The following is a 14416-nucleotide window of genomic DNA, read 5'->3' as shown; positions in this document are numbered from 1 at the left end:
GTGCAATTATAGAGCGCTTGTAGATTTATATTAAGAAGCCTTGCATGTGCTGCACTGACATGCAGACTGAACGCAAGTGTCTTGTGGTGAAACAACAACATTCGCTCCTTGAGTGACAGGGGGGCGGGGTTAAGTCTGTGGAACGCAGCATGAAGAGAGAACTGAGAGGGATGACTCAAGTAGCAGTGTAAACTATAAAAATGTACGTCACACACAGCACATTTTAACAAACCAAAGATTAAAATGGCGTTATAGAAGGTAAAGTAAAAACCCAAGCCGGTCTGTGCATCAATAGCGGTATGTAGTAAAATACAGTATACCGCCCAGCCCTACCGCTCATCAAACCATTCAGTGCCCACTCGTGACCTGTGGATAGGGGCATTGTCATCCTCTGGGGGCATAGCCATGGTAGACAAAATAATGGCCTGCCCTGCATTTTTATTCATGACCCTAACTATGATGGGATTACTTAATTAACTGAGGAACCACACCTGTGTGGACGAACCTGCTTTCAATATACTTTATCCCTCATTCACTCGTGTTTCCATTATTTTGTCAGTTACCTGTATCCTCTTTGTATACCGTATGTGTCTGCATGAGATGGCTTGTGTCTGTAATATACTATGATTGATTGAATTTGATTTATTGACGCAGTCTAGGTTTGACTTAGTTTTTGTGTCTATTCAGTGAAGTTTCTCCTTCTTTTCTGACATCACTAGGTCTCCAACGTAATTCTCTACCTTCTACATGACTATCTTTGTATTTTATCTTCATTTTCTTTCATTTTCTTCACTAACCATAGTTATGCTTGAAGATTGTTGCTGCTGGCATCTAAATAAAGTTATATCCTTTATTTCCTGTCCCCTTCCCTCTTCTTCTTCTGATTCTCCTGGGAAGTACAGTATCGTAACACTTTATCTACACAGCTAATTGACTAATGAGGCGTTCATATCCAATGGCTCACAAGCAGTTTATACAAAGGACACACGGGAAGCTCCTAATAGCTTAGTGCCACACATACATTGGGCTCCCGAGTGGCACAGCGGCCTAAGACACTATCTCAGTGCAAGAGGGGTCACTACAGTCCCTGGTTCAAATCCAGGCTGTATCACATCCGGCTGTGATTGGGAGTCCCATAGGGCGGCGCACAATTATCCCAGCGTCGCCCGGGTTTGACCGGGGTAGGCCGATATTGTAAATAAGAATTTGTTCTTAACTGACTTGCCTAGTTAAATAAAGATTAAATACAGTACAGTTGTTCTCTTCTTGAGCTAGTAGCAATTTCTATGTATCACCAGTAGAGGGCAGTGTTGTCAAGGCACATTTTAAATACAGTGTAGCTGACAAACATTCCTAGAACTGGATATGACCTGGAGAAAGTCAGACTCCGTTCTTTTCCTAAGGGCAAGTGCTTGTCATCTGGGATTTTAACCAGCTTCCTTTTGTAAACAGCTGGGATGATACCTTGATACGCTGAACACCAGCACAGACCTAACCATCATGGCTCAAGCACTAAAGACGAGCGTTATTTATAGAACCATCAATATGTCAATGTCATCGATGACTACATTGCAGAGACAGAGAGAACAGCAAAATAGGCAGCAGGCCACTGTTATGAGCAGCTCCACTGCATACAACATTTCACAGATAGAAAGGATGGAGAGAAAGGGGAGGAGAGGGAGAAAGAGAGAGGGAGACGGTGCCAACACTAATTGTTTTCCTGTTTACTTATTGCTGTGCCATCTGGACACTGGGCTGTATCATGTATCCTTATTGGATCAATCTGGCCATGGTTTTCATCAGACACAGCTTTTAATCCAATCAACTCTCCCCATAATTGGCCTGATTGGTTGAGTGTGTCACTGAACTTCCTGCTAATTGATTGTGCCTTGTTAGTGCCTCTGCTGGATATGACTCAATCGTGCCTATCATAATTAGCCTGGTTTTATGTCTTCAAAACAGCCCTTCCGATGCACTTGTATTTCCAACAACTATTTTTGGTTGTGGTCTGCACATAATTTCAGCTTAAACATGTTCTCGAACAGGAGGAGAACCACATGCTTTATATTGGGGTTTAGGCGTGGAGAGTGCAGAATGCGGGAGTGAGTTCAGCTATAGCAGAAGACAGTGAAGTCTGTAGTTTTTTAGGGAGGCGTGTTGTGATGGAATCACATTCTAACAGCTGAGAGGTATTCTGAGTCCTGGATGGAACACCTACTGTACTGTAACCATGGCTGAGGTTGCCATAACAAACGGGGCCTGAGAGAGAGACGGACAGGCATCAGTTTGCACAGCCTTGCGATGTGGATAGTCATGAGTAAACAACACCAGACCTTAAGAACTTCAACGCTACTGGGTTTATTATGAGCCAAATACTATAAAGTGAAAACATTTCTCTATGATTGTGTGTGTGTGTGTGTGCGCGCGGTTGTGAGTGCCTGTATGTTTCAGTGAAATAATGACCTTTCTGTTCTCCAGAGAAGTTGTTGAGGCTGCCCTGCCCAGTGCTCATGTCACATCAGTGAAGACCATGACCAAAGTCCCAGGTGCCCCCAGGAACGGTAATGGTGTCCCCCCACCCACCTTCAAGACCCCCTCTGCCCAGGTCAAACCCTCCTGGCCGGCTGGAGGTCCAGCAGGTAATCTTACACACCCTGACACTACCCCTACTGTCTTCCTCTCGCTGTCGCTCCAGAGGATTCTGTGGTTAATTTCACTCACATCTTGTTCATGCTTCTGTTATTGAGTGTGTCCTGCTGTTAAGAAAAGACTAGATCTATACTACAAGCTTAGGTTTACTGCAGCCTTTTTGAACAGAAATGGCAGAAATGCAAATCATGTATTTTATTTATCGAAGTTATGAGAGCTCTGCCTTTTACACAAATATTTTTTTTTAGGAGAAGAATGCTGATATAGATGAATGCTTGTATAGCATGTAGTGTCTTCATTAACCCCTTGGCGTTTTGCATTGACTCAGACAGGCAACTGTAGTGTCAGTATCGCAAGGTGACATCATCTGTAGTAGTTCATTTTGACCTACAGGGGGCAGACGCCTGCTGTTACTGTAAAACCTGACTATTAATCAGTGCTTTGATTAGAGCAACATAATGCCTCTGTTACACACGGCTCTTCATGGTAATGCCTCTGTTACACACGGCTCTTCATGGTAATGCCTCTGTTACACACGGCTCTTCGTGGTAATGCCTCTGTTACACACGGCTCTTCGTGGTAATGCCTCTGTTACACACGGCTCTTCAACATTACGAGCTCTAAAACGTGCGATATTCAGCTAATGAGCTCAAATTGTTGCCTCTTTTTTCCAAGATTACAGAGTTAAATAGATTGTGAATTATATATTAGATGTTCTGCTCTTTAAACAGGAGATTCAGTGTATGTGAGAACTGTAGCTGCCTTGGAATAAATATTTGCCGAAGGGCCTTGAGTTGGGGAGTCATTACTACGATGACTAAGACTGCAGTATGCTATATATGTGTATATATATATACATGGCCTAAACAGAACTGTGTGAGGCTAGAGGTCCTGTGCTTGCTTACCTACTGCCTCCCCGAGGGGACCTCTTAAGTGAGAGCTGCTGAAAGGGGGTGTATACGAGACCACAGGCACCTCTCTGTTAGACGCAGTATGTATCAGATTAACGCTTACTTGACCTTGTGTTCACAAACATATACCTCATACTGACCGTGTGGAACCAGGCCAGATGTACTCTGTATTATGTATGATTCTACCGTTCCCCCTGCTAGTGCTAACACATTATTGAGTGTGAAAAACATGTCATGTTTTTCATGGTGATTTTCATAGCAGCAGGCAGGATGTGATTTGTGTTGTTGTTTGTGTGTGTGAGGGGGGGGGGGTGTTGTGTCAGAGCCATCTGTGTTAAATCCAGCCAGCATAGATTCCAGAGCGGATACATCTCCCAGATGTTTATCAGCCAGAGATGTGTGGCCATGACTCATCTATCCAGCCTACATCCCTCTCACCATGCCCCCCTGTCACTGTACCATCTAAGAACATGTCCCCTAAGCCCTTGGACTGGGCTAGCCACTGCTGTCTTCAGACGTCGTCTCAACAGGACGTTTAAAAGACCGACTTAACCAGACGTGGTTGAAGTCGTGGTTTGATGGGCCTGGACCCGGGGTTTGGCAGCCCTGCTGTGGTTCAAGTGGAACGGAGATACAGATCTCCAGTGTTCCCGACCGTGCAGACTGCCCAAAGCCTCTTCAGTAGTTACTTAGAGCATAGTGCCAACACACAGGGATAGTTTCATGTACAGTTTATGCTCTTCTCCCTCCTTCCTCTTTCTCTCGCTCTCCCTTCCTCTCTCTCTCGCTCTCCCTGTCTTTCCCATAGATATCCTCTCCGCTCCTCTTCTCACTTCTCTGCCAGTCCCCAGTCATGTTTATTCAGTTTGTTTGCACTCCGTCACGAGGAAATCGAGGGGGCACTTGCTTCCTGACCCCTCAGTCCGCCACTCTTTGATTCTGGTCCTGTTTTTCAATAGTCTCTGTCCACCTCCACCCCTCACCCCCTTTTCACCCCCCTCTGAGGGCAGACATATTTCACCCCCCTTGGATGTCTCTGTAGCCAGCGAGGAGAGAGGTAAGAAGGGGAGGATTGTGTTTCCTATCCACGTTCTGTTCAGAGAGGAGTTGAGTGGGGGATTATTTTGCCAGGTGTCTCCTTTGGCTCTGGGAATATATTTTTTTCCCCCCCGTGGTGGAAAAAATGTATCCTTTGTTTGGGTGGGGTGGAGTGGATCTGCCGACACAGCTGGCCTATGCATAAGACCGGGAGGTCACAGCTCGATGTGATACATTCTGTCAGCATGCAGCATACTCATTCAGACCTGATCACACCTGCCCACCCACACCTGAGCTAACGTTTCTTTCGGGTTAGCTAGCAATGCACACAGCCGTGGAAATACAGCCACAATTCTCATTGATCATTGAATGATCAGGATGTTTGTCTGCTGTATGTTGCGAGTGTTCTGATCACATGGCACAAAAGTTTGACTGTTTTTCTATAGCTCAGATGGATGTGATGTGTTTATATGGTGTGAATGAAACAACTGACCCATGCTGTATTTCCTGTTGCTTTAGGTTTCCCTAAGGGTGGAGCGGCGCCCTCTTTTGGCCGGGTCAGCAACAATGCACCAGTACCCAAAGGTCCTGACCGCCCTGCTCCGCAGGCGCACCCCAAGGACCAGGACTCCCTGGTGCAGCGGGCCGAACACATCGCAGCAGGAACACGCACACCCATGTGTGGCCACTGTGACAAGGTCATCAGGTACACAACGACTGTCAGTATGGGAAATTGGGAATTTTGGACGCAGCGTAATCCTGTGGGTTCACTGCTGATTAGTTTAGTCCCTCTCATATGTATCTGAAGTTGAATTTTAAAGTTAATTTTATCCTGACCTCTGCCCACTTCCTGTTATCCACAGAGGTCCGTTCCTGGTGGCCATGGGCATGTCATGGCACCCTGAGGAGTTTAACTGTTCCCACTGCCACACGTCTCTGGTGGAGTCAGGCTTCGTGGAGGAGAGGGGAACAGTGTACTGTGCTCACTGCTATGAAGAGTTCTTTGCCCCTACCTGCACCAGCTGCAAGCAGAAGGTCCTGGGGGTGAGTGACATACTTCAGGAGACAGTATAGTATCTCGGCTTGTCCACCTTGCTCAATAGTCTTCCTCTCCAAATCCACGGACACATATTGAAATCAAATGAGGACATTATGACATTATAGGGAATTATATTACTGTCATAATCTCATTTTTATTTTTTTTACAGGAAGTCATCAATGCCCTGAAGCAGACCTGGCATGTGTACTGCTTCCTGTGTGCATCCTGCCAGCAGCCAATCAGAAACAACACCTTCCACATGGAGGATGGGCTGCCATACTGCGAAAGAGGTGAGCGGTCACAGCAAGCAAGGTGTTTCGGAATGAACACGACTTTGAAATTAATCAAATCACGAAAGTAACATTTCACTGACTCTCTTCCACCCAGATTATTACCAACTCTTTGGTACCAGTTGCCATGGTTGTGACTTCCCCATCGAGGCCGGAGACAAGTTTCTGGAGGCGTTGGGATTCACCTGGCATGATACCTGCTTCGTATGTGCAGTAAGTCAGGCCTGCATGGAGCGAGTGATGGCGTCATGGTGAGAGATAGATGTGGAATATAGAGAATAGAAAGATTGTAGCACTGATATTACTGTACTGTCTGTCTGTCATTTCCTAGGTCTGCAGCACCAGTTTGGAGGGCCAAGCCTTCTTCTCTAAAAAGGACAAGGCTCTGTGCAAGAAACACGCCCACACAGTCAAGATCTGACCCACCCCCAGGAGTGAAGAACAGAGGAAAACGGAGAAAATAATCTATTCTATCAGATGTAGATATTTTTGGTAGTTTTAAAAGATTGATTTATCTGATTATGACATTTATTGACAGAGATAATTTTGTTAATGGGAATATAAGCTTTATTTTATATTTTGGTCAAACGAAGTGCATCATGGGAGAATGCATGTTGACTTGAAGGGAGGTATAATTTTTCATGAAATCTCAGATTGAAATGTTCTCTACATACAGAATTTGTCTATACTGTAGTTAGGTGGACAGACATGTATAAGGTAGATACTCAAGTAGCGGCAGGGGGCCATATCTGGCTCATGACATTTCCTGTAGCCTTCAACATTAATTCATTTAATAAATGCAAAATCCACTACATACTGTATGATCCCATATAATTGATGTAGTTAAAAGTTAATGAAAGTGTTATTTTAGTAGATGAATGGGACCTTATAAAATGAGCATGAATCAGTTGACAGATTAAAATCGAACTGTTACCTTTATTGAGAAAGAATGTGTTATTGACGACGGTTAGAGCACCCAACCCCATTTATTCTCTTTCTTTCTCCCCCCCTAGAGTGGTTGGGTCTATAGACACATGTATTTATCCTGGTAGTGTATTTATTGGGGCTGGTGGGATGTACTTTATTTGGGGATTTACAGGGGCAGTTGCACATAGTGGTTCACTGTCAGTCAGGACAGACAGCTGTCATTTTATGAGAAGTAGGGTTTTTCCATGTTTATCGTTCAATGTATGTATTTAAAACATATTTTGGGGGATTTGCTGCCCATTTATTTTGTACCTGAACATAGACACCATTTTGCGTTTGCTGCCACAGATTAATGCTTGTCTATATCAAGGTTTCCCAAACTCGGTCTTGGGGCCCCCCCTGGGTGCATATTTAGTTTTTTTGCCCTAGTACTACACAGCGAATTCAAATAATCAAAGGTTGATGATGAGTTGGTTATTTGAATCAGCTGTGTCGCGCTAGGGCAAAAAACTAAATGTACACCTGGGGGGCCAGGACCGAGTTTGGGAAACCCTGGTCTATGTGATGTTTATTGGTGTAATTAATTCCATTCCCAATCATATTTGTCATTTATTAATCATCCAAACTTAGACTAAAAGTAAAATATCTCTCTCCATTTGTTCATAAAATGTCAGTGTTAAATGATTTGTATTAGAGCTCTGTGGGATGGACACTGTTTTATTGGGAAATACAGTACAATAATTGAAGTGCATTGGTCTATTTGTAAAAATAAAACTACAATTTCATAAAGTCATGAAGTAATTAGGATTCAATCGTGTGTGTTTAGGTTGTTTTTATATGTATCAGTTTGTCTGTCACTATAGTGGTCCCAGAACCATACCTCAAAATATGACTGGTTCAGCCATTCCCCATTGATTCCATTAATACCCCATACTGTATGTATTGCATGATGATGAAGCAAAAACATTTTTTACTGCTTTAATGCCAACTTTCCTTATCAGGATGGGTGCTCTAAATGAAGTGTTGCTACACAGACATCATGCACCACTATAACAAAAAATATTGTTCTGTCTCAGATGAGGCCATACAGACAGGCACAAGCTTGAGTCCCCTCACACTCACCTAGGCTAGAAAAGTACAACGTCTCTATGGAGGCAGGGAAGACAATACCTCTCACAGGTGTCAGTCCTGTCTCCAATGATGACAGTTTATTTACTTGCAATGATGTTTTGGCAAAATCGCCTCACTAGAGAAATACAATACATTTTTTTCAAATAAACATTGACAAAAAAAATGTTTATAGGGGAACGTTTTAAAGTTGTTGCCAATTATGTAATATTTCCATTGGTAGACAAAGTGAAAAGGGGCACTTGGAGCAGTGCAGGCCCTAACTGTACTTCTCCAAGACGTCGGAGGTGGGAGCCCTATACTGGACTCCGAAGACGCAGCGACAGCCCCGTTCACTTGGAAAAGTCAGAAGTCGGACACAACACAAACGTTGAAAACCTAGAAAGCTAGATGTAATGCTTGGAAGTTTTGTGACCAAACCATCACATCGGAATCCTGCCATTCTACATTTTACGCGAGGAAAAGGTACGTTTGTTTAGAAACCCTTAATCGTAGCGGGTGCGTAGTTTTACCTTCGTCAATTGTGGTCGCGAGCTACCCTTACTGTTTGTGTAAGAATGTAAGTGGTGATATTGTGTTAAGTTTATGATTCATGTAATTCGGTCGAGATACGCAGCTTCTCTGCTGTGATTGTTCAGGGGATGCTGCATTTGCTCCATCAACCGACTCTGATTCGTCTGGTTCCCGAGTTTTCCCGGAGCTGGTGTTGATGCTCATCAGTAATTGGTTAAATCATCACCACACCATAAATCAGAATGCCACTTTTGATCAACTGAGATATAGGCTCGAAAATACACCTCCAACGGTGAACGTACTGTAGCCGACATCTATGATACACGTATTAAACTGTGTTTTACAAATGGATCAATCATTTAGCCTAATGTAATAGCCTTATATTTCGAAACATTTGCAATAGGTTACTTTCACAAATCAATTAAGTTACCATGGCTCTAGAGAGGTATTGGGTGTTTTTGGTGAATCTCAGAAGTCTTGTTTACTGTCTATTAAAATATGCAATCCCAGTATGACCTTACACGCCTTGCTAGCTATCTCATTGAAAGTGTCTCTTAATTAATGAACTCTGTGTGATTTTGAAGTACAGCCTCTGGCAGAGCACTAATAGTCAGAGCTGTGGGAGACATAGTATCAATATGCCCAGACTCCACAGAGCTTTGGAGAGACTGTAGTTTTGAGTTCAGTAAGATGTATACTCACACTAAAACAGAGTGGACCTGGGTTCAGGACAGGAGGTTGGCATGTGTGTCTGTATTAACCTTGTCCCCAAGCTTCACTGTTGTAAAGTGTTGGTCCCATGTTTCATAAACTGAAATAAAAAATCCCAGACATTTTCCATAATCACAAAAAGCTTATTTCTCTAAAATTGTGTGCACATATGTTACATCCCTGTTAGTCAGCATTTCTCCTTTGCCAAGATAATCCATCCACCTGACAGGTGTGGCATATCAAGAAGCTGATTAAACAGCATGATCATTACACAGGTGCTCCTTGTGCTGGGGACAATAAAAGGCCACTTTAAAATGTGCACTTTTGTCACACAACACAATGCCACAGATGTCTCAAGTTTTGAGAGAGCGTGAAATTGGCATGCTGACTGCAGGAATGTCCACTAGAGCTGTTGCCAGATAATTTAATGTTAATTTCTCAACCATAAGCTGCTTCCAACGTTGTTTTAGAGAATTTGGCAGTACGTCCAAACAGCCTCACAACCGCAGACCTCGTATAACCACGCCAGCCCAGGACCTCCACGTACGGCTTCTTCACCTGTGGGATTGTCTTGGGGGGAGGGGGGGGGCCTGAGGACTATTTCTGTCTGTAATAAAGCCCTTTTGTGTGGAAAAACTCATTCTGATTAGCTAAGCTTGGCTCCCAAGTGGGTGGGCCTGGCTCCCAAGTGGTGGGCCTTTGCCCTCCATGGCCCACCCATGGCTGCACCCCTGCCCAGTCATGTGAAATTCATAGATTAGGGCCTAATGAATATATTTCTATTGACTTATTTCCTTATATGAACTGTAAAACGTTGAAATTGTTGTATGTTGCGTTTATATTTTTGTTCAGTATAAATTGCTACTACATTTAGACCAGTGATGGAAAAAGTACCCAAATGTCATACTGGAGTTAAAGTGAAGATACCTTAATAGAAAATTACTCCAGTGAAAGTCTAAAAGTATTTGGTTTTAAATATACTTAAGTATCAAAAGTACATGTAATTGCTAATGTAAAGTGGCAAGAAAAAGTATGTGAACCCTTTGGAATTACCTGGATTTCTGCATAAATTGGTCATATAACTTAACCTGATCTTCATCTAAGTCACAACAATAGACAAACACAGTGTGCTTAAACTAATAACACACAAATGATTGTATTTTTCTTGTCTATATTGAAACATCATTTAAACATTCACAGTGTAGGTTGGAAAATGTATGTGAACCCCTAGGCTAATGACTTCTCCAGAAGCTAATTGGAGTCAGGAGTCAGCTAACCTGGAGTCCAATCAATGAGACGAGAATGGCGATGTTGGTTTGAGCTGCATTGCCCTATAAAAAACACTCACAAAATTTGAGTTTGCTATTCACAAGAAGCATTGCCTGATGTGAACCATGCCTTGATCAAAAGAGATCTCAGAAGACCTAAGATTAAGAATTGTTGACTTGCATAAAGCTGCAAAGGGTTACAAAACTATCTCTAAAAGCCATGATGTTCATCACTCCACGCTATGACGAATTGACTATATGGAGAAAGTTCAGCACTGTTGCTACTCTCCCTAGGAGTGGCCATCCTGCAAAGAGGACTGCAAGAGCACGGCACAGAATACTCAATGAGGTTAAGAAGAATCCTAGTGTCAGCTAAAGACTTACAGAAATCTCTGGAACATGCTAACATCTCTGTTGATGAGTCTACGATACGTAAAACACTAAACAAGAATGGTGTTCATGGGTGCACACCACGGAAGATGCCACTGCTGTCCAAAATAAACATTGCTGCACATCTGAAGTTTGCAAAAGTGCACCTGGATGTTCCACAGCGCTACTGGCAAAATATTCTGTGGACAGATGAAACTAAAGTTGAGTTGTTTGGAAGAAACACACAACACTATGTGAAGAAAAAAAGCACACAAACATCAACCTCATCCCAACTGTGAAGTATGGTGTAGGGAGCATCATGGTTTGGAACTGCTTTGCTGCCTCAGGGCCTAGACAGCTTGCTCTCATCGACGGGAAAATGAATTCCCAAGTTTATCAAGACATTTTGCAGGAGAATGTTAGGCTATCTGTCCGCCAATTGAATCTCAACGTAAGTTGTGTGATGCAACAGGACACTGACCTTCTGGAGTGGCCCAGTCAGAGTCCTGACCTCAACCTGATTAAGATGCTGTGCCATGACCTCGAGAGCAGTTCACACCAGACATCCCAAGAATATTTCTGAACTGAAACAGTTTTGTATAGAGGAATGGTCCAAAATTCCTCCTGACCGTTGTGCAGGTCTGATCCGCAACTACAGAACATGTATGGTTGAGGTTATCGCTGCCAAAGGAGGGTCAATCAGTTATTAAATCCAAGGTTTCACATACTTTTCCCACCCTGCACTGTGAATGTTTACAGTGTGTTCATTAAAGACAAGACCATGTATAATTGTTTGTGTTATTAGTTTAAGTATACTGTTGTCTTGTTGTGACCTAGATGACAATCAACTCCAGGTATTTACAAAAGGTTGACATACTTTTTCTTGCCACTGTACAGTCGTGGCCAAAATTTTTGTGAATGACACAAATATACATTTTCACAAAGTCTGCTGCCTCAGTTTGTATGATGGCAATTTGCATATACTCCAGAATGTTACGAAGAGTGATCAGATGAATTGCAATTAATTGCAAAGTCCCTCTTTGCCATGCAAATGAACTGAATCCCCCAAAAACATTTCCACTGCATTGCAGCCCTGCCACAAAAGGACCAGCTGACATCATGTCAGTGATTCTCTCGTTAACACAGGTGTGAGTGTTGACGAGGACAAGGCTGGAGATCACTCTGTCATGCTGATTGAGTTTGAATAACAGACTGGACTGGAAGCTTCAAAAGGAGGGTGGTGCTTGGAATCATTGTTCTTCCTCTGTCAACCATGGTTACCTGCAAGGAAACACGTGCCGTCATCATTGCTTTGCACAAAAAGGGCTTCACAGGCAAGGGTATTGCTGCCAGTAAGATTGCACCTAAATCAACCATTTATCGGATCATCAAGAACTTCAAGAAGAGCGGTTCAATTGTTGTGAAGACGGCTTCAGGGCACCCAAGAAAGTCCAGCAAGCGCCAGGACCGTCACCTGAAGTTGATTCCGCTGCGGGATCGGGGCACCACCAGTACAGAGCTTGCTCAGGAATGGCAGCATGCCGGTGTGAATGCATCTGCACGCACAGTGAGGCGAAGACTTTTGGAGGATGGCCTGGTGTCAAGAAGTGCAGCAAAGAAGCCACTTCTCTCCAGGAAAAACATCAGGGACAGACTGATATTCTGCAAAAGGTAGAGGGATTGGACTGCTGAGGACTGGGGTAAAGTAATTTTCTCTGATGAATCCCCTTTCCGATTATTTGTGGTATCCGGAAAAAAGCTTGTCCGGAGAAGACAAGGTGATCACTATCATCAGTCCTGTGTCATGCCAACAGTAAAGCATCCTGAGACCATTCATGTGTGGGGTTGCTTCTCAGCCAAGGGAGTGGGCTCACTCACAATTTTGCCTAAGAACACAGCCATGAATAAAGAATGGTACCAACACATCCTCCGAGAGCAACTTCTCCCAACCATCCAGGAATAGTTTGGTGACGAACAATGCCTTTTCCAGCATCATGCACTTTGCCATAAGGCAAAAGTGGCTCGGGGAATAAAACATCAATATTTTGGGTCCATGGCCAGGAAACTCCCAAGACATTAATCCCATTGAAAACTTGTGGTCAATCCTCAAGAGGTGGGTGGACAAACATAAACCCACAAATTCTGACAAACTCCAAGCATTGATTATGCAAGAATGGACCGCCATCAGTCAGGATGTGGCCCAGAAATTGACAGCATGCCAGGGCGGATTGCAGAGGTCTTGAAAAAGAAGGGTCAGCACTGCAAATATTGACTCTTTGCATCAACTTCATGTAATTGTCAATAAAAGCCTTTGACACTTATGAAATGCTTGTAATTATACTTCAGTATTCCATTGTAACATCTGACAAAAATATCTAAAGACACTGAAGCAGCAGACTTTGTGGAAATTAATATTTGTGTCATTCTCAAAACTTTTGGCCACGACTGTATATACTTAAGTATTAAAAGTAACAGAATAAATAATTTCCAAATCCTTATTTAGCAAACCAGACCACACTATTTTCTTGTTTTTGTATTTACGGATAGCCAGAGGCACACTCCAAGTCTCAGACATCATTTACAAATGAAGCATTTGTGTTTAGTGAGTCCTCCAGATGAGAGGCAGTAGGGACGACCAGGATGTTCTCTTGATAAGTGCATGAATTTGATCATTTTCATGTCCTGCTAGCCATTCAAAATGTAACGAGTACTTTTGGGTGTCAGGGAAAATGTATGGAGTAAAACTTGTCAAAAATAGTAAAGTACAGAAACCCCAAAAAGCGACTTAAGTAGTACTTTAAAGTATTTTTACTGAAGTACTTTACACCACTGATAAAGACCCTGGTAACACTGCGTCCTAAAAGTGGGACTTGAAAGGGGTGCAGCTTAAAATGGAGGCGGGAGAGGGAGTGAGCCTGCGAACGCTGTATTAGATGAGACTTAGGGGATTTTCAAAATGTTTCAATCAAAATGAATGCCAATTAAAATCAGTGGCTCGATGGTGATGGACTGAGAGATCAGCCAATTAAAATCAGTGGCTAGATGGTGATGGACTGAGAGATCAGCTAATTAAAATCAGTGGTTGTTTCGTACACTCCTGCCAATAGCCTCCATTCAAGTCCCTTTCTGAGGCGCTGTGAAACCATACAGTTTGACCGAGAGAGAGATCCGGCTGGTGGATGAGATTAGCGGTTGTGTGTATGAGTGTGTGTCTCTGTCTGTGTTATGTATTGTGGCCATGGGGCTGTTGACTTGAGAGGCCAATCCAATGGTGTATAGTGGCATAAGGTCAAGGGTAATATTTGACTGGACTGAAACCCCATTTAAAGACATAAAGTCATGCCACAATGCTTTGCTCTGTTCTCCAGTCTATCATAGAACTCCACCGGACCAGATCTGATCTCATTACATCACTGGCCTCCAGCTCCTGATGTTAGACCAGGACAGAAACCCTGTGCAGCCATCCATGCGCAGCCTTATATTTCAGATTTGTCTTCACCTTGGAGACTGAGGTTGTGTCCAAAAAGGCACCCTATTCCCTATGTAGTGCACTACTTTTGACAAAGGCCCATA

General features: G+C 43.3%; 2 protein-coding genes across 5 annotated transcripts in view; both read left to right on the top strand.

Annotated features, from left to right (window-relative positions):
* pdlim5b (PDZ and LIM domain 5b) overlaps positions 1–7647 on the top strand; it is a 73999-nt gene extending 66352 nt beyond the window's left edge. For all 4 annotated transcript variants that reach the window (XM_014130046.2, XM_014130040.2, XM_014130035.3 and 1 more), the window contains 6 exons: positions 2479–2639; positions 5118–5304; positions 5462–5642; positions 5807–5927; positions 6025–6140; positions 6259–7647. In XM_014130046.2, the coding sequence (XP_013985521.1) occupies positions 2479–2639; positions 5118–5304; positions 5462–5642; positions 5807–5927; positions 6025–6140; positions 6259–6348 (856 nt within the window). In that variant the 3' untranslated portion in view covers positions 6349–7647. The remainder of the gene's footprint in view (positions 1–2478; positions 2640–5117; positions 5305–5461; positions 5643–5806; positions 5928–6024; positions 6141–6258) is intronic.
* A 602-nt stretch (positions 7648–8249) lies between these two features.
* Positions 8250–14416, top strand: part of bmpr1bb (bone morphogenetic protein receptor type 1Bb) — a 111670-nt gene continuing 105503 nt past the window's right edge. The window contains exon 1 of the mRNA XM_014130059.3: positions 8250–8447. The gene's annotated coding sequence lies outside the window, so the exon portion shown is untranslated. The remainder of the gene's footprint in view (positions 8448–14416) is intronic.

The sequence above is a fragment of the Salmo salar genome, chromosome 01, assembly GCF_965601325.2.
Source record: "Salmo salar chromosome 01, fSalSal1, whole genome shotgun sequence".
Taxonomy (NCBI): Eukaryota; Metazoa; Chordata; class Actinopteri; order Salmoniformes; family Salmonidae; genus Salmo; species Salmo salar.
The sequence above is the reverse complement of the archived record's forward strand: the minus strand, read 5'-3'. Positions and strand labels throughout refer to the sequence as shown.